Genomic DNA, 21590 nt, shown 5'->3' on the forward strand with positions numbered 1-21590 from the left:
AGAGTGGCAGATCTGACTGTTTGTAGTCGCCCACCCCTATGTGCAAGCTCTGTGAAGCAGAATGACCTTGGGCTGGCAGTGGCTGCTAACGAGTGCAGCACAGCCAGAACCAGAAATAGCCAGTTTGGGTGCTCATCCGACTTCTGCGAATGTTCATTAGGTTAGCTGCTGCTGCCCACAGTCAGTCCCTTGCTTTCCTGGTGCCCTTGGCCAAGGTCATTGTGGCACTGCCTGAAATCGGCCCATGGTGACGTACTACACTTCCTAAGAGAAACGCAAGCATGCCCAACTAAGAATGTGAGTATACAGCATTTACAGTTTTTTGGGGGTTTTTTTCCGTTTTTGCTCAGAGCTCTACTTTAATGACAACAACATCATTACAAATCCTACAATTGCCTAAGCAAGCTAATTTTTCTCTTGGGTATATCACAATGGTACATGCTAGGCTGGCTTCAGCATGTAGCATTGTAGTGTGTTGTGTTGGTAATATAATGGTTAGGATAGCAGCCTACAGAGCGGTAGGCCTGGGTTCAATTCCTGGGTCTGGCCAATGTATGCGAGTTGGCTTTTGGCATCCTACAAACCCCTAAGCAAGCTCATTTTCTCTTGGATATATCATAATGGTACAGGCTAGGCTGGCAAGAGCATGTAGTGTTGGTGGTGGTATAGTGGTGAAGAGAACTACCTACCGAGCACTAGACCTGGGTTCAATTCCTGGCCAAGACCTGGGTTCAATTCCCGGCCAAGGTATGTAAGCTGGCTTTTGAAATTCTACAATTCCCTGGAAGACGAGACCCTCCTCCCTCCGGGAGTGAGGGAGGAAGGAGGAAGGGAGGAGGTCTAATGAGTATAAATCCTTAATAGGCAGAAATCAGTTAGGGGAGTGAAAAATTTGTATTCCGTAAAATACAGCGGAAATCAGTTTTGTTCCGCAGAAATTCCAAATTAGGGCTATAGCAATTTTGTTCCGTCGCTTCAAAACCACCAAATTCCGGCCGGAATCGCAGAATTTATAATTCCGCAGAATGCAGCGACCATCCCTGGGGCCCAGTGCTGGATCAGGTGTCCCAAGGAACATGTGGGAAGCCTCTGGAGTATCCAGAGTCTCCCCTCTACCAAGGCAAGTATTTGACTTGTGCTTTTATTAATTACTTTTTCTTAACCTCTTGAGAACCACAGGTATACACCTATTGACCAGGCTTTTTTTTTTATTTTTATTTTTTTTTTACAATTCAGCACTTCACAGCTTTAACATTTTATTGCTCAGTCACACAACTTAGCACCCAAATAAAGTTTACCTACTTTTTTTCCCACTAATAGAGCATTTGAGTATTTGATTGCTGATGCAATTTTGATTTTTTCTTTTTAAAAATCAAACTTCCAGCTCCGATCGCAGGCAGATCATGGAGCCCCGCTTTGTTGACAGCAGGGAACGCGTGCTCAAGCGTTCCCTGCCAATTTCGCGAGGTGCCAATTGGCGTGACAGACCTGAGAGCGCCACTCTCCCACCGCCATTCGCCATTAGGTGGTCAGGAGAAGGTTAACCATTTGCCAAAATACAGGAGAAGTAGCAGCAGGAAAGGGGTAATACCACACACAATGCATTTCACCAGCTTATCTGCATTCGCGCAAGACTTTTGGTTAACAAAACTCAGATTCAAATGAATCATTTACCGTAACCAGGAAAGGCTCTGCTAGCTATGGAAAACTTGATGGAAGATCAGCTTTACGATGCTCATTCTCTCTGTGGCAGCAGTGCAGAGAAGTGAAGCTGGCACATTAACACTGAGTTCTATTTCCTGGAGTTCTACTTTAACTTAGAGATTACAAAAATACAAACTGAGATTTACAGGGCAACTGTACTCCGACAAGAAACTAATAAACATTTTATACTAGCCATACTATATATGGAAATGTCTGCCTTTCCCTCTATACTTGTGCTGTTGTGTTTGAAGGAGTCCGGTGCAGCTGCTGAGGATAGTCTATAAATCCACATTAGCAGCATACACAGAACTCCATGGAGATTAGACATTAACCTGATCTGGCTGGCAGGTCTCCGTAATATTCCCACATAGACTATCATTTGTCCATTGCCCACACAAGTAAGGAAGTGTCCAGTATGATTAGGTCAGCAACCAGAAAGAAAAAAAAAAAGAAGAGAGAAACAAACCAGGAGCGCCAATGTAGTATTTTCACAAAAGGGAAAATAGATCCACAATATTACTACCTACAAACACGGTTGCTTTTAGATACCCTAGAGAAGGGGTCTCAAACTTGCAGCCCGTGGGCCATTTGCGGCCCTCAATACAATATTTTGTGGCCCGCGCCGGCAAAAGCTTACTTATAGTTCGCTTCAGTGCTCCCAAGTAATCCGCCGCATCCCCGCCGCTAAACGAGTGCTGCAGAGCCCCCAAATAGCCTGGGGGGCAATCCACCGGCATTTCCTGGAAGGGGTAGAGCTTTTAGCTTCAGCTCTGCCCCTCCTGATGTCAATCGCGGCGCATCGCCGCCTTTGCTCGCCCCTCTCTGTGAAGGAAGAGTGAGAGGGGCGGGCAGAGGCAGCGGTGCACCTTCAGGGAGCTGCTGATTGATTGATTCCCTTATGCGGCCCAGCCTCATCCTGACTTTGCCTCCTGCGGCCCACAGGTAAATTGAGTTTGAGACCCCTGCCCTAGAGCATGTTGAGAAAACCATCTCCCCTCGGATGGAAAGTCCTTTTCCGGACTTAGGTCGCACTCAGATCCAAAAGGTCCACTGGAACCACTGCATATTGGTGGCAGGATAACCCCTAAGAGGGAAACTAGACTACACAGGTTCGGAAGAGGTGCCCCAGTGAGTGTAAAATTACCAATTTTGGAGTTAATAACGAACAGTCTTACCTCAGTATGGAGGTTTACAAGTAATTTATTGGACATCAAAAACAAAACGCTTTTCTTGGGTTTCACCACTTCAGGTTAATAACTAGGGAAGGACCTGCCTAGGAGAACTCACGGAGAAGCATGTGATCAGTTTGATCAGCTGATAGATTTGTAAGGTTCTGATTTGCTATGATGACTTACTGGTTTAACACATGCTTATGACCAGCAAATCAGAGTACAAATCTATCAGCTGATCAAACTGATCACATGCTTCAGCTGCTCCCTTCTCCTGTGGTCGTCTCTGCTCTTCAGAGGCCCAGCCGCTCCCATGCGTCTGCGCAGGTGCAGAACATGACCGGGAGCTAGTGGAGGTTAGCACAGGAGAACAGAGTGGCTGGGGAGGGCCCTTAAACTCCAGCTCCTTCCTGACTACCACACATGGACCAGCCAAGGTGCATGTGATACTAGGACAGGAAATCAACTTTGCAAAATGATCCAGCCAGGTAGTACAAATAATAATGGAGAAATGGTTTATGTGGTATGTTCAAAACCTTGTGCATTGCAGACTATGATATATTCCTCACAATATTCATTAACAAAAAAAAAACAAAAAAAAAAAAAACTTTAAAAGCTTGCTGCAGAGCCACACAATGCAGCACACAAATGACCCCCCCCCTTTTCTGCCCACCAACAGCTTTCCGTTGGTGAGCTCTGATAGTCGCTGCAATGTTTATTTTATTTTCTAATAAATTTCCCTATTTTTTTATATTCCTCCTCCCCTCCCAAGTTAAGACAGCGAGGTAGGTATAAGCCCATGAGAGCCGATCGCTCTTGAGTCTCTATATGGGACAGCCATGTGACACGGCTGTCCCAAGTACAGCGCTGCCGTAGATTGCAGCGCTGTACGATGTAAATAGACGGGAGACTGATGTCGGAGCGGAGGATGCGCACGATCCCCTGCAATCTCCGCCCTCAGGACTTCCCGGCAATTGGCGTTAAGTGGTTCTTTAGAAGCCGCCGCGTTCACGCCTATTGGCAAGATGCGATTGTTAGGTAGTTAAATAGAAAATTGAACTCGAATACGCTTTACAATTAAATGCAACTCTCTTGATATGGACTAAATGCAGCAGCTGAAAGAAGCAGCGATTGACCGATACATTGGGTGTGCAAAAGGACATATGACCAAAGAGTCGGAGTAGACTAAACAAATGAAGAGGAGGAAATAGAGGTGATTATGTTTGTCTAGAGTCTATTTTGTTTCACAATTACATGTCTAGCAATGATCTGCCACTGTGATGCTACCCTTAGAAGTTAATATGTCCACACATTCCAAAATATTGAAATATTTCTGGACCCCTTCTTTAGTACACTGCACTATATTAGCATGAACAATTGTATTTCTTTAAATGTAAATAGACAACCACTTCACCACAAAGCGGTTTTTACCCTAACGGACAAGATCCATTTTCACCTTTCAGTGCTCATCCCTTTCATTTGCCAATAGCTTTTCACCAACAATTAGGCTTTTTGGGGTTGATATTTGTTTTCAGTAATTACTTTATTTTCTATGCATTTTAAAGGGAAAAACAAGGAAAAAAAAAACAAAAACAAAAAAACACTATTTCTCCAATTTCAACCCCTATAGTTTTAATATAACCACTGCTACTGTGCATGAAACCCACACATTTCATCTGCCTATTTGTCTTGGTTATCACAAGACTTTAATAATGTCCCTAGTACAAAGTATTGTGACAATATATTTGGAAATAAAGGTGTACTTTTTTTCACTAATTTGATGTGCACGCTCGCGGGAGCGGCACGCGCACAGCAGCGGTAGCACTGGAGCTCCTGGACCTCCTGGACCCGTTAAGAGGCTCTAGCAGGACGTTTTTATAAGTCTACTTGTCATTAAGTGGTTAACCACTTAAGGACCGCAGGAATTTTGAATAATTTGTGCTGGGTGGGCTCTTCAGCCCCCAGCACAGATCGTGTGACAGGCAGGGTGATCAGACTTCCCCCTTTTTTACCCCCACTAAGGGGATGTCCTGCTGGGGGGGGGAGGGGGGGAGGGGGAGGTCTAATTTATGACTAATTTAACTCCAGAAGAGACGTACTTATTTGTATATGTTAACATGCATTTTGACTTTTAAGATATTTGCAACAGAGGTCCTTTAAGTTTTGATGCGTTGATCAGAGATACTCTGCAGCCAGTGTAAATGAGCCCTAAAATGTAATATAGTACAACTCCTATTATGATCCTCAAACATCTGATTAAATGTCAATCATGTTGCATACAGAGCATGGCGATTCAGTTACTAAAGAGACAAAAAAAAAAACTCTACCACTAACACATTATTATTATTATTATTATTTACAATCTTATTGTAAGAAAGTAAAAATGAACTTGCCAAATGGAAATAATTACCTTGCTCCGATCTGACAAGTGGCAGAGAATATTTCCTGCTTTTATATCGCCATGCACATACTCATGTTCATGTATATATTCCAGAATATCCAACTGGAATGCAAGAAACACACAATTAACACATTGGTAAACATTAGGCCACAAATTACATGAAAGTATAGAAGATACAAAGTGCTAAAAAGATAGAAGGTGCCCATTAAAAGGAAACCTGAAGCGAGACGTATCTGGAGTCGGCCATATTTATTTCCTTTTAAACAAGACTTATCTTTTGCATTAAACTGTACCCGAGAAGATATGTGACATGAGATAAACATGTATGTACAGTGCAAAAACATTAATAGCCAGGCTGTTACATTTGTTTTATTTTTCTAAAGTTCATTTCTAGCCATGTGACAGCTCCTGTCTTGTCGGTACCTTGTCGGGAACATAGTAAACATCACTGATAAGCAAATTACAGCCATAAAGGTTTTCCTGGCAGAATACAACATCTGAGGGCAGGGAGAGATAAAATACATGAACTAATGACCTTTTTCTAACTCTGGGATGCACAATAGGCTGCCACTGATTAGAGACAGTAAAATATTCAACATATTTTGTAAATGTTTAAATATAAAAGAAAACCATGGGATACTTAATTTTTAAGAGTAGGAGGATAAATATACTGTAATTATTTATCTCACTTTATTTTCCCCTCAGGTTCACTTTAAAGCTCTAGTTCCCCTGGATTTGTATTGTTTGTGAAGATGAATGGGGCACCATGATGCTGCATACAATTTTTTCACATTTGATGCATCTGTTCCAGAGAAATTCCCTTCGGAAAAGTTACCCAGAGCTCTGTGTACAATGTATTTAGCTGCCAGTAGAGTGGGAAATTCTTTCTTTGCCTCCTCTGTGTGATAAAATGGGGGAAGAGTCTGGACACATCACAGATTGCTAGTCAGTCTAGCCAAGCTGCATCTGACCTAAGTACAGGAAGTCATCAATGCAAATCCAGCAACACAAAAAATAAATGTGCACTGCAGAAAAATGTTGTGATATGATAGGTTCCACACAACGGCCTCAATTCACTAAGCTTATCTTCTGTCTTTAATAACGTTTCTAGAGTTATCACCATGGTAATAAGGCATGTAGCATTCAGGAAACATTTTACCTCAGGCAAACCTAAAGTTAACGCTTCTGAGTTTAGTGAGATCTCTAAAGTTAACATTTTAATCCCTAAAATAACTACAGAATGCTACAGTTAAAGGTGGGCTGCTAACTAACTGCATGTGAAAATAACTAGAGGTGGTAACTTAAAGAGGAACTCCAGTGAAAATAATGTAATAAAAAAAAGTGCTTCACTTTTACAATAATTATGTATGAATGATTTAGTCAGTAAAATCTTTTAAATCCCTGATTTACATTCTTACATTTATTACATGGTGACATGTTTACTGTTGGCAGGAGATGTAGCTGCTGCATGCTTTTTTGGCAGTTGGAAACAGCTGTAAACAGCTATTTCCCACAATGCAGCAAGGTTCACAGACAGGAAACTGCCAGGAGTACCACAGTCCTCAGAGTTTGTGGGAGGGGTTTCACCACAATATCAGTCACAGCGCCGCCTGATGGTCTGTGAAAAGGAATAGATTTCTCATGTAAAAGGGGGTATTGGCTACTTATTGGAATAAAGTTCAATTCTTGGTCGGAGTTTCCCTTTAAAGAAGTTCTGTAGCCTTAAAGAAAAAAAAAAAAAAAAAAAAGTCACTTACCTGGGGCTTCTACTGGCCCCTTGCAGCTATCAAGTCCCACGCCGTCACTGAAACCCCCTCCGTTCTTTGCCCACGGGTCACCTGCCAATTATTCTTCTAACTACATGAATGGCACTGCGGTTGCGTGGCCATGGCCGCGCACGTCCTCACTCCCGTGCGCGTCATCAGGAGCTTACGGCGCAGTACGAAATTTTCTTGTACTGCACCTGCGCAGTAAGCGCCCGATGACGTGTGCGGTTGTGCAGCCGCAGTGCTATTCGACTAGTTAGATGAATAATTGGCAGGTGACCCGCGGCGAGGAACGAAGGGGGCTTCAGTGACGGCGTGGGACTTGATAGCTGCAGGGGACCAGTAGAAGCCCTAGATAAGTGACACTTTTTGTTTTTTTTTTAAAGGCCACAGAACCCCATTAAGGACTGAAGTGATAAGATAACTCACTGTGAAAACGTATCTCTACACTGTAATAAGGCAAGCTTCTTTAGTGAATTAACACGGAACATACCGATCGATGTGTGGTGATAAGTTTTCTCTTGCCTTATCACCAGCATGATCTTCGTGAATTGAGGCTAATATGCATTAACAAACATGAGCGTGCACTAAGGCTTTCATATTTTTGGGGGTCACACTTCTATAAACAATGGCTCCTTCAAAATGTGTCTCCCTTCAGGTTTATCTGTGAAATAATAGCGAGGTTAAAGTGCCTTAAAATGAGACAAATTAGGGTTATACGTACCATGCGTATGCTGACTTGCATGACTGTTGCTAGAGGCAATCTGCCACCATTGCCTTTCTGTAGATTGTGCAAATCTGAACCAAGACGATCAATGACCATAAATCGGTACCTTCATGGTTGAAGCATACAAAGGTTAAACAATGGAAAAAGTAATAATTGTTGCATGCAATATGAAAATAATAAAGTAGCATTCAATCCAATGTTTTCTGCTTTCAGACAGAAAACAGGAAGTGGTTAGACCTGGTTCCTCAAACTGAAGGCTGCAAGCTTAATCTAGCCAGTGGCTTTAAATTTTTCCATGCCAGTGAATGAGGTCGATAAGCAAGAGACTGGATGTACAACACTGACAGGGGATGTGAGAATGTTGATCTGTATGGGGTGGTGATGCCATAATGGGAAGCACCTCTAGCACTATAATGGGTTCTGCATGATGAAAGTATAACAAGGAGTACTAGAATAATGAAATCATAATGAGGAACAATGTAGTGTTCAGCCAGTATTGTAAATGGAGGGCACAATAATAGGGGATACAGTAATGGTGGCCTGAAACCCTAATCTCGTCATATCCTGGTTACTCGACGAAAATACACCAGATTGGACTCCAAGGGGTTGATTCACAAAGCCGAGCTAAGGCATAGCACCACCGTGCTATGCATTTATCACGCAATGTGACGCGCGCAAAGGTTTGCACGCATTTACGTGTGCGCGCTAACTCGGCAAAATGCGCGCATTACTGCGCAACAACCTTCAGCTGCGTGAGCATGTAAATCTTTAGGCGAGCAAACCTTTGCGCGTGTCACATTGCCTGCTAAATGCATAGCACGGTTTTGTGCATCAACCCCCAAGTGTCTGTTCTTTTTCCTTACGAGTCGCATAACCTTTTTTAATTCTGCCTGCAGTCTCTAACCATAAGCCAGGGGCAGTCAGACAGTGGTGTAGCTAAGGAGCTGTGGGTCCCGATGCAAGTTTTACAATGGGGCCCTCTAAGCACTCTATACATAACAATTGATACAGTGCACCAAAACCTGCCAATGGCAACTACAGTGTCAGAGGTGCAAGAAGGGGATGGGGAACAGTTTGATAATGATTACCACTATTCAAAGTATCTTTAGAAGTGATTATTTTGAGCACAGGACCAATAAAGAGCGAATACTGTAGTTGAGGGAGAACCCTTCGGGCCCCAATGCGGTGGCTACCTCTGCACTCCCTATTGCTACGCCCCTGGTCAGAGACCATGTGATTGCTGTTTGCCTAGGCTGTAGCTTATATAAGCTCAGGAGCAGCAGTTTTTATTCATGGAGAAAAAAAACATAAAATAAAATAAACCATACAGTGTCTTACTCCAAATGATGCAAATGAGTAATGCCAACTTATACCCTACCAAATCATGTAAAGTCTGAAAACTGACCAGCTGTTCCACTTCATCATCGGAAAGGCTACGCTTTAAAAAAAAAAGAGAAAGTAAAAGTAAGTAGTAAATTTAGCCAAGTAGGGCTAATGATGGGCTTGCACACAGCCTTCTGAAATAGTTTGCATGCTAAATTTTGACACCTGACATCATTTTTGCATACACTGTTAGTTTAAGCTTCAGTTTACCCTATAAATAGTCTGGGAAAACATCTGCGTCTCGGCCAATTAAAACGCCAGTGTTCTTACTTCAGCATCTGGAGGTTTAATGAACTGAACTGACCCCATAGACGGCCCTGGGTGACTGAGCACTGCACCTCTCTGCCAGCACAACATGCTTACCTTATTGCATTGTGCGTGGTCTCCCCAGATCCCCAGTACTGAGGGATGCCTAAATAATCCAGCCTGTGACTGCGAATCCATTCTGCAACTAAAATCAAACAGAGAACACATTACATACATGCAGTGCTGCACCTCCAGAATGGGTAGCTCATGTTCACCACAACTACGTTTGTTTCTGAAGTGTGACTGCAGTCACAGAAATGGGTCAGTGCATATGGTCAGGCTGAGGACAATTAGTCCATTATCCTTAGCAATCGTTTTCATTCAAGGGGTTGTGTGTTTGTGCTAAAATGTAGTTAATGAAGCTTGCTGAGCACTGAGAATAAAGAACAGGAATTTTAGTTCATATATAGGAATTCTGGAATGTGTAAAAAGCATGTGCGCACACACAGTTTCCTACAAATTAATTCTTAATGCCATTATTCCAATCTATGCCCAGAACTCACATGACAATTACCGGGTTATTTTTCTTTAAATGGCACTTGAAGTGAGAGGGATATGAAACAACACCAGTTGCCTGGAGGCCCTGCTGATCAGTCATGTCTGCATCACACACTTGAAAGAACATGTAGCCAATCCATTCAAAGTTCAGTCAAACACCTGCTTGTTAATGGCCCATTCACACTTAAAAAGCGCAAAATGGTAGCACTCAGCGCTACCAATTTTTGCAGGTGATTTTACCGCGATTAGCGCTGTGAAATCATTGTACACTTCCGCGATTCCCGACCAACGTAATCAGCACTTTAGGCACTGTACCGCAATCGCTCGAGTATTGCAGCAAAATGCTGCAGGTAACACGTTTCGCTTTTGCCATTAATTGCGGGATGCCTGCGATCGACGGAAATCGTAGCAGTGAGATTCCTGCCATTCATTTATAATCGCACTATCGCTTTCCTGCTAATCGCCATAGTGGGAACGGGCCCTAAGAGTCTAAATTTATTAAAGAGAACCTCAGATGGCTGAATATGGTGTATCTATACTTACCTGGGCCTTCCTCCAGCCCTCCTCCTCCTCTTCGTTCACTTGTAATAGCTCCTGGTAATCGGTCTGGCCCAGGCACAGAACGCTCCAGGCACAGGAGTGCAGCAGGGTGCGCACGTGGCCGGGTCGTGCATGCTCAGAAGCACACGACTGGCTGGGTTACTGGGAACCATTTGCAAGTGAACGGAGGGGACCAGAGAGGATGGTGAGGGAGCTCCTGCACCTCATGAGGCTGGAGGAAGCCTCAAGTAAGTATAAATACACCATATTCAGCCACCTCAGGTACCCTTTTAGGCCCATAAACACGCTTGAATGATGTTCCCCGACAGGGATCAGGACACAATTGATTGGTCCAAGGCTGTACAGACGCGTTTTCAGCCTACAGACTGGTGACTAACACTATGGCTATGTGGGGGGGGGGGGGGGTGGAGGAGTGAGTGTAGCGCAGACATGATGTCGGTGCAGCAAGAACACTGCTGTTCGGCTGAGCTGCTACACACTCTAAATTATTGGCTGAGATGGCCGTTATCAGCTGCCTCAACCAACTTTTATCTAAAGTGTTTTATTTGTATATAGGAAAGCGCTCAAACTCCAGTAAGACATTCAAAAACAAACAGCTGAAACACATTCATATATCCGTGATTAGCATCAGTCCCAGTTCTATATTGTGTGCGCTGTCAGCAGGTCTAGGTAAGGCCTTTCTCCTGTATTCAGTTATGATTAAACCGCTCAGCAAACCTTTGTGATACTTTTAGATCAAAACAACTTCCGCCACCAGGCACCCGAGTGGGAGAGAACTCACCGGGCCATTGTGACCACCGTTAGGTTGGTCAATGCCCGGTCCGGGCACTACTGGTGGATTGCGTGGCCCTGTAGTGTGATCTCCCTCCATCCTCGTGCCATCTTCCTTATGCCAGTGACTTTTAAGTAGATCTTGCCGGTGTTTACTTTTTAATTTTAAACAAACCCATTGCTTTATATATGAAAATTAGGCTATCAAACCGCAGTCTAAGGGAAGGAGTTATCCTAAACAACAATAGCGCCTAAGCCTAAAGGTGTTAAACAGCCTCCAGAGGCAGAGGTTCAGCAGAATGGTAATATGCATGGTTTAAAAATGAAATAAACAGGGCAGCCTCCATATTGCTCTCTACTCAGGCGTCCTTTAAGCAGGACCACCAGACTATGGCTTCAATTCATCAAGCATTACCGCATTCGATAATGCTGAAACCAATGTTAGTTACCTGGTAACATCCTTTTTAGTAACCTCCAGGACAGGTCCACCACGAGAACGACAGGCTCCTCCCAGGAACAGGAAACGTCCAGATAGAGCACTCTATAAAACTTTGTCCAACCCCTTGATCCCCAGTCAATTTCAAGTACTGTTCCTAAACAAAAAAGGGGTTTTAATATTCATACTGCATATACATATACTCTCACATCATATATATATATATATATATATATATATATATATATATATATATATATATATATATATATATATATATATATATATATATATATATATATATATATATATATATATATATATATATATATATATATATATATATATATATATATATATATATATATATACATACATACATACATACAATTGATATCGGGTGGGTTACGGACCTGTCCTGGAGGTTACTAAAAAGGATGTTACCAGGTAACTAACATTGGTTTTTCCTTTAACCTCCAGGACAGGTCCACCACGAGAAGATGAGCAAGAATCTTACCAATTTAGGGTGGGCTGACTGCCTGCAGAACTTTCCTTCCAAATGATTGCTGTCTTGCAGACATCAGGTCTATTCTGTAGTGTCTAGAGAAGGTGCTTAAACTTGACCACGTGGCTGCTCTGCAGATCTCTTCTGGCGTAGCACCCGCTCTGTAAGCCCATGAGGTGGCAGCTGCCCTAGCTGAATGGGCTCTAATTGTATCTACTACCGTATTCCCTGTAATCCTATAGGCTTCCTCTATACATAATTTTATCCATCTAGCTATAGATCTCTTTGACATTTTACTACCTCTTGTAGCTCCTGACGTGTTAATTAGCAAAGCTCTAGAGTTTCTAAATTCCGCTACCCTCTCTAAATAACACATAAGGCATCTTCTTACATCCAATGTTGGTTCCTCTTTAAATGATGGTAATACAATGTCCTGGGATCTGTGAAATTTTGTAGTAACTTTTGGGAGAAATTCATCACATGTCTTCAGTATCACTTCATCTCTAAGTATTATACAAAACGGTTCATCACAACATAGGGCTTCTAATTCGCTCACCCGTCTAGCTGATGTAATAGCTATAAGAAATACCGTCTTCATTGTCAATAGACTGAAGGAAATATCTGCTATGGGCTCAAAGGGTTCTTTCTTTAGTACCTTTAAAACTAAGGATAAATCCCAACTGGGAACTTTTTTCTTTAACATAGGTTTCTTTCTCTCCACTGACTTAAAAAATTGGATGATAAGGGGGTCCCTTGCTAACCTCTCATCCATAAAGGTAGATATTGCTGCTACCTGTACCTTTAAAGTACTTAACGAAATATTCTTTTCTACCCCGTCCTGTAGAAACTCTAAAATGGTTGGCACTAAATCACCCTAACCCTGACTCTTCCTGCCACATATTAAAGGTTTTCCAATATTTGAGGTAAATTTTTCTTGTAACTTTCTTCCTACAGTCCAATAGAGTACTAATAACCCTTTCTGATACTCCTTTTTTCCTTAAAGGGGACCTCTCAGAAGCCAGGCTGACAGGCTTAGATTTGGAATAGAGCTTCCAGTTCTTCTTGACCACTGAGCTAGTACTTCCTTGTCCGGAATCCTTATTGGACCCTTCAGCCTCATCTTTAGTAGTAGTGGATACCAACTTCTTGCTGGCCAATCCGGGTCTACCATAATTACTACTGTCTTGGTCCTTGATAACTTGTGTAATACTCGTGGCACTAGCTGTATTGGTGGAAATGCGTACCCCTTGTCGAATATCCAGTTCTGACTTAGCGCATCTACCGCTTCGGCTCCTTCGCTTGGATTCAGGGAGTAGAATCTTCTGCACTTTGTGTTTTGCTTGGTTGCGAACATATCTACTCGTGGTCGACCCCACTGTGTGGTCAATCTTCTGAACATCTTGTCTGATATTTCCATCTCTGTATTTGACACCTTTCGTCTGCTCAGAAAATCTGCTATCGTGTTTAATGATCCCTTCAGATGTATTGCTGATAATGATAGAAAATTATTTTCCGCTATTGTTAATATGTTCATGGCCAGTTCCATCAGCTTCGCTGACTTTGTACCCCCTTGCCGATTCAAATATGCTACCGCTGTGGTGTTGTCTGACCTGACCTGAACATGATGACCCATCAGTGTCTGTACACTCTGTTCTAGTGCTTTTTGTATAGCTGCTAGCTCCCTGTAATTGGATGACTGCATCCTCACACACTTTGGCCACCGCCCCTGTAACATTCTTCCCTGCAGATGTGCACCCCAACCTATAAGACTTGCATCGGTCGTGATAATCTTCCCTGTTGGTATGATCCACATCCTGCCTTCGGTGAGTATCTTCTCCGATAACCACCACTCCAAGGACTTCAGTACGTCTGGTGGACATATGACCTGTGTCTCTAGATTGTCCTGTGTCTTGTTCCAAACTTTTAGCATCCAATTTTGTAAGTGTCTTGTATGCATCATTGCCCACTGTATAGCTGGAGCGGTTAATGTCAGGAATCCCAAAACTTTCATTACTTGTCTTATCGTCATCACTGGCTTTGTTATGAATCCCTGTATCATAACTTTTAACTTCCCTATCTTTTCGACTGGCAAATACATTCTCTCTGTCTCTGAATCTATAATGACTCCCAGAAACTGGATCTTTGATGTTGGTTGAAGGACTGATTTGTCCCAGTTTACTATCCATCCGAGGGTTTGTAATTGTTCTAACACCCTTTCTGTATTTTCTTTTGATTTCTGATATGATTCTGCCACTACCAGGAGATCGTCTAGGTACGGGATTACAAGAATCCCTTCCATGTGGAAAAACTTTGTCACCTCCGCCATTACCTTTGAGAATATCCTCGGTGCCGATGATATCCCGAAAGGTAGGGCCCTGAATTGAAAATGCTGAATCATTCTTTTTTCTTTTATTGCAAATCTGAGGAACTTTTAAGATGACTCCCTTATCGGAATGTGCCAATAAGCGTCCCTCAGATCTATATTTGTCATTATACAATTTTGGGTTAACAAGGTTCGCACAGAGTAAATTGATTCCATCCTGAATCTCTGATAAGATACGAAGGGGTTCAGGGCCTTTAGGTTTAGAATCAGTCTGAATTTCCCCGTCGGCTTTTTTACTAAAAATACCGTCGAATAAAATCCCTGAATGCTCGAGATTTGATTTTCTGGAACCGGAATGACCACGTTTTCGTCTAACATTGATTTTACTATGCTTTTTAACGCTAGCTTTTTCTCTTTTTCTTTTGGAAGGGACGTGGAAATAAATCTCTTTGGAGGGAAGGATTGAAACTGAATCTTGTACCCCTGACTTATGAGATTGAGGATGAAATCGCTTTTGGAAATTTTTGTCCATTGGGAATAGAATCCCGACAGACGCCCCCAACTTTTTCTCTGGCGTCATTTCTTTTCTTGTCCCTCCTGTTTTCGAAAAAGAAAACTCCTTTTCGTCCCCTCTCTGTTAATGGCCCAAGGTCTTCTCCTCTGCTGAGGCTTATCCTTGTTGTCTTGTCTATTTCGCCTAAAGAATCTTTTGTTCTGTATAAACTTTTTCTTTTTTGGGAATCCCTTCTTTCTATCAGAAGTTCTTTCTAATATTTGGTCTAACTGCTCCCCAAATAGTAATTCTCCATTGAAGGAGATATTGCATACTCTGGCTTTTGAGGCCTGACTACCTTCCCAATTCTTTATCCACAGATTCCTCCTTGCTGTGTTAATTAATGCCGAGGTTCTAGCATTTACTCTGATATTCTCAGCTGCTGCATCAGTTATATAATCAGTGGCCTTAGAGACCACTTCTAATGATTCCAAAATCTCCTCCTTAGAGGCTCCTTTTTCAACTTTCTCCTCTACCTTCTTAACCCATAGGGATAGAACTCTTGCTACACAAGTTGTGGCAGCTGCAGGTCTAAAATTTGCTCCTGCTGCTGTCCAGGCTTTCTTAAGAGCGAATTCTACCTTTTTATCCTGCGGATCTTTTAGATAGCCTAGATCTTCAAAGGCCAATTCGTTGTCTTTATTAACCTGAGAAAATGCCGCATCTAACCTGGGACATCTATCCCAAGTTTTGACATCTTCCTCTGTAAATGGAAATCTTTTCATAAAACCCTTTGACATGAACAATTTTCTATCAGGGTATTTCCACTGGCTTAATATGGTATTCTTTGTGGATCTGTGTATAGGGAAGGTTAATGATTCTTTTGGTTCCATTCCTTGATATAACCTATCATGCATAGATATTTCCTCCGATTTTTTGGATTCAATGTTTAAGGTCTTGTTAATCGCCATTATCAGCTGCTCTGTCTCATCAGCTGGAAATCTAAATCTAGAGATTTTCTTAACCTCAGACTGGCTGTCCCAACTTTTAGCAGAGGAGTCTGACTCATCATCATTATCTTCCTCCTCCCCCTCCATGTCTTCCTCTTCAGAGGAAGATACCATATTTCTCTTTGTACTTTTACTTTTGTGTTTTACAGGCTGAGATTCTGTATTAGGTGTTTCTGCGGCCGGTATATCTGTACTTGTACCCGGGTTTACTGACTCTGCTGCTGGGGGAATAGCAGAAGCAAACACCTCCTTTAGAGATTTAATAGTGTCTGCCATTTCCTTCTTTACGGCTGTCATTAACTCTTCCTTCAACCCCCCTGATTGCTCCTGTATAAGTTTCATTAAACAAGGTTGACAAAACTGCTTATTGTAGTTATGGGCCATTTTTGCATCACAGAGCGGGCACCGCCTCCTTGGCTTTGTCGGCTCAGTAGGCTCCGGGCCCTAAAATAACAATCAACACAAAAACACAATGTCATTCCTCTGATTTTGATTTAAAGGAATATCACCCGGTGAAAAATGAAGAGTGACAGTAACCCTGACCAAGGAGAGCAGGAATGAAGAGCCATATATACATATAAATGCAACCGCTACATATATAGATCTCTATAACTCTACTCCCCCACAGTATCAAATAATTGTCCAAGCTATAATATTCATATATATAGCCCTCTGGCCCAAAGTGGAAAAAACCTCCATATATCATGTATGTCCGCAAAAAATTTAAGTATAACAGACCTTAGATCAGACGTTAAAACAGGCTATTAAATGCACACTATAAGTCTCTGATCTTATCCCAGACCTCCGTACAGACGCGGCCTATAGATACAGGTTTAGTATAACAAACCTCAGATCAGACGCTAAGCAGGCTATTAAATGCAAACTGTAAGTCTCTAATCTTATATCAGACCTCCATACAGACGCGGCCTAGGCGTACAGCTCATACCGTAAAGGTCACCAAGCCTCCGCCAAGCTTACCTTTCCTGGTTCCTGCTTAGCGTCCATCCCGCTCCGTTCCGAACACAAACTGGCAAACCATGCGGGCTTCCGGCGTCTCTTCACCCACGCGACCGGAAGTGACGTCACGTAAGGGCGGAAGTACGTCATACGTACTCCGCAACTGAGGGCAATCAGCTGCCTTCCCTCCGGAGGCCCGCATGATCCTCGCGTCACTTCCGGCGCGCCACTAGCCTCCGCCCAAGGGGAATCATGGACGCCGCGCGTGTCCTCCGGATCCGCCGCAACTCGGGCAGCCAGGACAGCCATGGGGAAGGTAACTCCACTCTTTCTTCCCCCTCCGGACCGCAAAACCTCTCCAGGCAGGTCCACCCATAGCCGCCAACCAAGTCCCTAACTCTCCTGGTCTGACGGACCGGCGAGCGACCAGAGCACTCCTTGTTCCTGGAACAGGAAACGTCAACTGGGGATCAAGGGGTTGGACAAAGTTTTATAGAGTGCTCTATCTGGACGTTTCCTGTTCCTGGGAGGAGCCTGTCGTTCTCGTGGTGGACCTGTCCTGGAGGTTAAAGGAAAAAACAGCTGACTTAACGAAGCACTTAAGAAAATGTTAATTCATCAAAGCTGTTACCGAATGAGAAGCTGAAATCACAGAGCAATGAGATAAATTACCGACTTGTGCTCAACACGTCAGCAAATGTCAGTAAATGTTAATTCATCAAGGTTACCACATTCGCTAACACATTCGGTGATTATCTCCAGCTCTCCCCTGTCATTACAGGCTTTGAAAGCCTTCTGTGTGAATGTTTTCATGATTAACAGGAGCAGGCTGCCAATAGAAACAGCCCCTGTTCTCCTGCAAGTGCCGCTGATAGGTGCTGATAGGTCACAGGCTTCTCCACACAAGCTTCCAGACCCCCCAGGCAGTGAGCAGAGAGAACGGTGGTGTAACCCTTTGAGTCCCTGTTTGAATATGCAAAGATGCAAGTGGTGAAATCACCAAGAATGGCATTTGTAATGTCTCCAGGAAGTTTATCTACGTTGTGGCAAATAAGTAAAATGTTAAGAAACACTGATGGACAGATTCAGAGCAGCAGAGGCAGTATAAGTAACAGTAAATATAACACGTTTACATGTAAAGGGATGTCTGGATGCCTTCTATTGTTATCAGCTTGTAACAACACAGAGACATTCCAAGCTGCTCTGCACCACTCTGCTGTTATCTAACAGCCTTTGATGAACTGAAGCCGTAGTACTTCGGTAACTTAACGAACCTCTACCACACATGGGAAAATATTGATGAATTAGCACAGTGAAGTGTAAAATACCGAATGCGGTATTTTAAGGACTGGGATTTTGTTATCGAACACCCTTTGATGAATTGAAGCCTATGTCTTGCAATCCATGAGTGCCTAGCAGTCTGGGCAAGCCCCTTCCAAAATCATCTGAGGGCAGAGCAAATAGCAGTTCAACCAGGCCCTTCTGATAAAAGACACTATGGGGCGCTAGGATTTAACTCCAAAGAAGGAGAACCAGAATGTATCCAGCAGCCGTCATGTGACCACTGGGCAAAGATCAAACTTACATTGTAGAACTGTTAGTGTAGTGGAGGAGGAAACAGGCTCGTTTTTGTTTGGGGTTTTTTTGTGTTGAATTAACAACAATAATAATATTTATATATCGCTTTAACAAACTTTACTTACCATCATCTTGTTTTGCTGCTCTTTGGTAGAATTTTAGTTCACAAAATAAAGGTCCATTCTGATGTGGCTCCTGGAATTGTAACAATGTAAACAGGATTAATAAACCACAATCCAATTTTGTAAGATAATTTTTTTGTTTTCTTTTTCAAGCTACCATGCAGCAGTATAAACAAGCAAGAATGTAAAAAAAAAGATGAATGCCCATAGTGTAAAACCTTAAAAGTTTAATGAACGCAAATAAAGAGGTGATCTGACGAAGGCAGGGTTGTCGAAACGAGTCATCACACTAGAGGCACGAGATGAGCGAGGACATGCCCCCCATTGGTGAGAGGACTTTCCCCGAGAACGGACGCTGTTGCTGCTGGCCACAGCCTGGCAGTGCCCACAATTCTGGAGGGAGGACGTGTCAATCTGCTGTGTATGTGTGACATTTTAACTGCTATTTTGTAAGTAGAACTTTTATTTGTGTACATTAAAACTTTTAAGGTTTTACACTATGGAGTGCTCCATTCATCTTTATTTAGATCCTTGCTTGCTTTACCCCACTTAGAGAGCGGCTCCAGTAACCTGAACCACTATAGTGAAGCAGTGTCACCTACTTTTAGAAGCGCTAGACAATCAATATGCTTTTGTAAACAGTATAAACAAGTTTGTGACTTGTGCTAATAAATTCCAGCTCTGATTTCTCCATGGGAAGGGAGAGAGTTCTTTCTGGATTATGTACAGCACAGGTGGGTGTAGCTAAAATTACCTGGCGTGGATATTAAACTGCACTGACACCAAATAAAATAAATCAAGGTACCAGCACCAAAAGTAGGCTTGACTTCAATAACCTTGGCTAACTGGCTGGGAGCTCTCATTTCTGGGATGATAGAAAATTAGAACTCTAAGTCTGGGCTTCATCATCATACAAAAAAAAAGCTAAAGTTCTAAACTTAGATGTTCATACAAAGCTATCTAACTATAAAAAGCCATCATTACTATGCTCCTGTAATGAACCGACAATTTTTCTTTTATGACAGGTCAGCCTATTCTTAAACACGTCACCGCCCACCTTTCCTTAGCGTTTGAGGTAGGATCTAGTGACTTCAGGTGTCACTTCTGAAGAAAATGCCACATTCTCAGCATAAATGAAAAAATGGCACATTGTCAGGTGCACTAGTGGTAGGCGTTTCTAATACAAAACCCATTTTCTTCAGAGATCCAAACGTGTAAATGGCATTATATACTTACTGTGCAAGTCTATTTCTGAGAAAAAAGTCTTTATACTACTTTTGCATGTATGTTACAAAAAAAATTGAAGCCATTCCCTTTGCACTACCATAAGCTGATAACCTCCTGGCATGGTCTCAGTGCTGGGATTACATTAAAGCGGGATTGTCAGCACTAAAACTAAATTCCATTTACCCACCACTCGGTGTTTACTATGCAGCCTGTAACCTGACCCTGTATTGCATGCAATTCCAATCTAATCATACATGTTTCTGCTGTAATAAATCTTATCTCAGTCAGCCTGGCTCTATTTGGTACACTGCCGATGACAGGCAGTAGGACCAGTAGCCCCATTGATCGCTATATGGAGGCAACGTTGTTCTATACATAACGTTATGGCAAGGTGCATACTGGGTTTGTGACACTGTGGCTCTTATATACTAACAGGCATCCTATGAGTACTACGCAATATGACCCATAATGATGCAAATAACTGACCACTTGGTTTGGAAAGGCCAATATGAGGTTTTGGACTGACGACTTTGCCACACCCCATTAACGGTCTTATGGAGGCAATGTTTCCTTACAATTAACGTTGTGGCAATGTCAGTACTTCCTATATCAGTCTAACAAGCATCCATATTGTAACTTCAATGGACATTATTTGCTAAGATTCCAAGGGACTTTTTGTTTCGCCTTGATTGTTTACAGGCTGGTCCCTTATATCAATGGCTCCTATGCAGCAGGTCAGGTGCTTCTGACAAGATTAGCCACATGCTTGTTTCTGGTGTTATTCAGAAATGACTGCAGCCAAATAGATCAGCAGGGCTGCCTGGCAACTAGTATTGTTTAAAAGAAAATAAATATGGCAGCCTCCATAGTCTTCTCAGTTCAGTTGTCCTTTAACTTTACTATACGCAGCAATTAACATGGAGGCTGGGTTTCGAACAAGCATGCCGATCAGGCGGTTCTGACTAAAGTCTGACTGGATTAGTTGAATGTTTGTTTCATGTGTGTCACCCAGATACTACTGCAGCCAAGGAGATCAGCAGGACTGCTAGGCAACTGGTATCGTTTAAAAAAGGAAATAAAAGTTGGTCACCATATCCCTCTCTGTTCAGGTGTACTTTAAACTCTCTGAATGCTTTAAATAAAAACTGAAGTGAGAGGCATATAAAGATCATAATTTCCTTAAAGTAAACCAGAGCTGTAAAAAAAATAAAGATTTGATACTCATCCGCAGCTTCCTCCTTCAGTATAAACCCGTCTGAGTCCTACGCCATCCTACCGCGGTCTGCCAATCAGCCGTGATCAGCCCCGGTAACTGGCTGAACGGCAGACCGCGGGAGGACGTCGTGGAACTCAGACGGGTTTATGCTGCAGGAGGAAGCTGCGGATGAGTATCAAATGTGTGTGTGTGTGTGTGTGTGTGTGTGTGTGTGTGTGTGTGTGTGTGTGTGTGTGTGTGTGTGTGTGTGTGTGTGTGTGTGTGTGTGTGTGTGTGTGTGTGTGTGTGTGTGTGTGTAATTAATTAAGGGCTAAGGTATCCTTTAACTGAATTTATAGCAGCTTATATACAAAACTGAACACTCAAATGTCCTCAATTATTTATGTTCAGTTTGTGAGGATATAATAAGCACACTAGATTTTAGAAAATGTACGAGT

The 21590-nt window shown here is 42.6% G+C and overlaps 1 protein-coding gene across 2 annotated transcripts in view; it reads right to left on the reverse strand.

The window, feature by feature from the left end:
* Positions 1-21590, reverse strand: part of VRK2 (VRK serine/threonine kinase 2) — a 159172-nt gene that overhangs the window by 105584 nt on the left and 31998 nt on the right. The window contains exons 4-8 of one of the 2 annotated variants that reach the window (XM_068232417.1): positions 18714-18783; positions 9514-9601; positions 9146-9205; positions 7765-7873; positions 5284-5376 (exon numbers count right to left, since the gene is read on the reverse strand). In XM_068232417.1, coding sequence (XP_068088518.1) covers positions 5284-5376; positions 7765-7873; positions 9146-9205; positions 9514-9601; positions 18714-18783 — 420 coding nt within the window. The remainder of the gene's footprint in view (positions 1-5283; positions 5377-7764; positions 7874-9145; positions 9206-9513; positions 9602-18713; positions 18784-21590) is intronic. The other variant, XM_068232418.1, reaches the window with a different exon arrangement.

Source organism: Hyperolius riggenbachi, chromosome 4 (assembly GCF_040937935.1).
Source record: "Hyperolius riggenbachi isolate aHypRig1 chromosome 4, aHypRig1.pri, whole genome shotgun sequence".
Taxonomy (NCBI): domain Eukaryota; kingdom Metazoa; phylum Chordata; class Amphibia; order Anura; family Hyperoliidae; genus Hyperolius; species Hyperolius riggenbachi.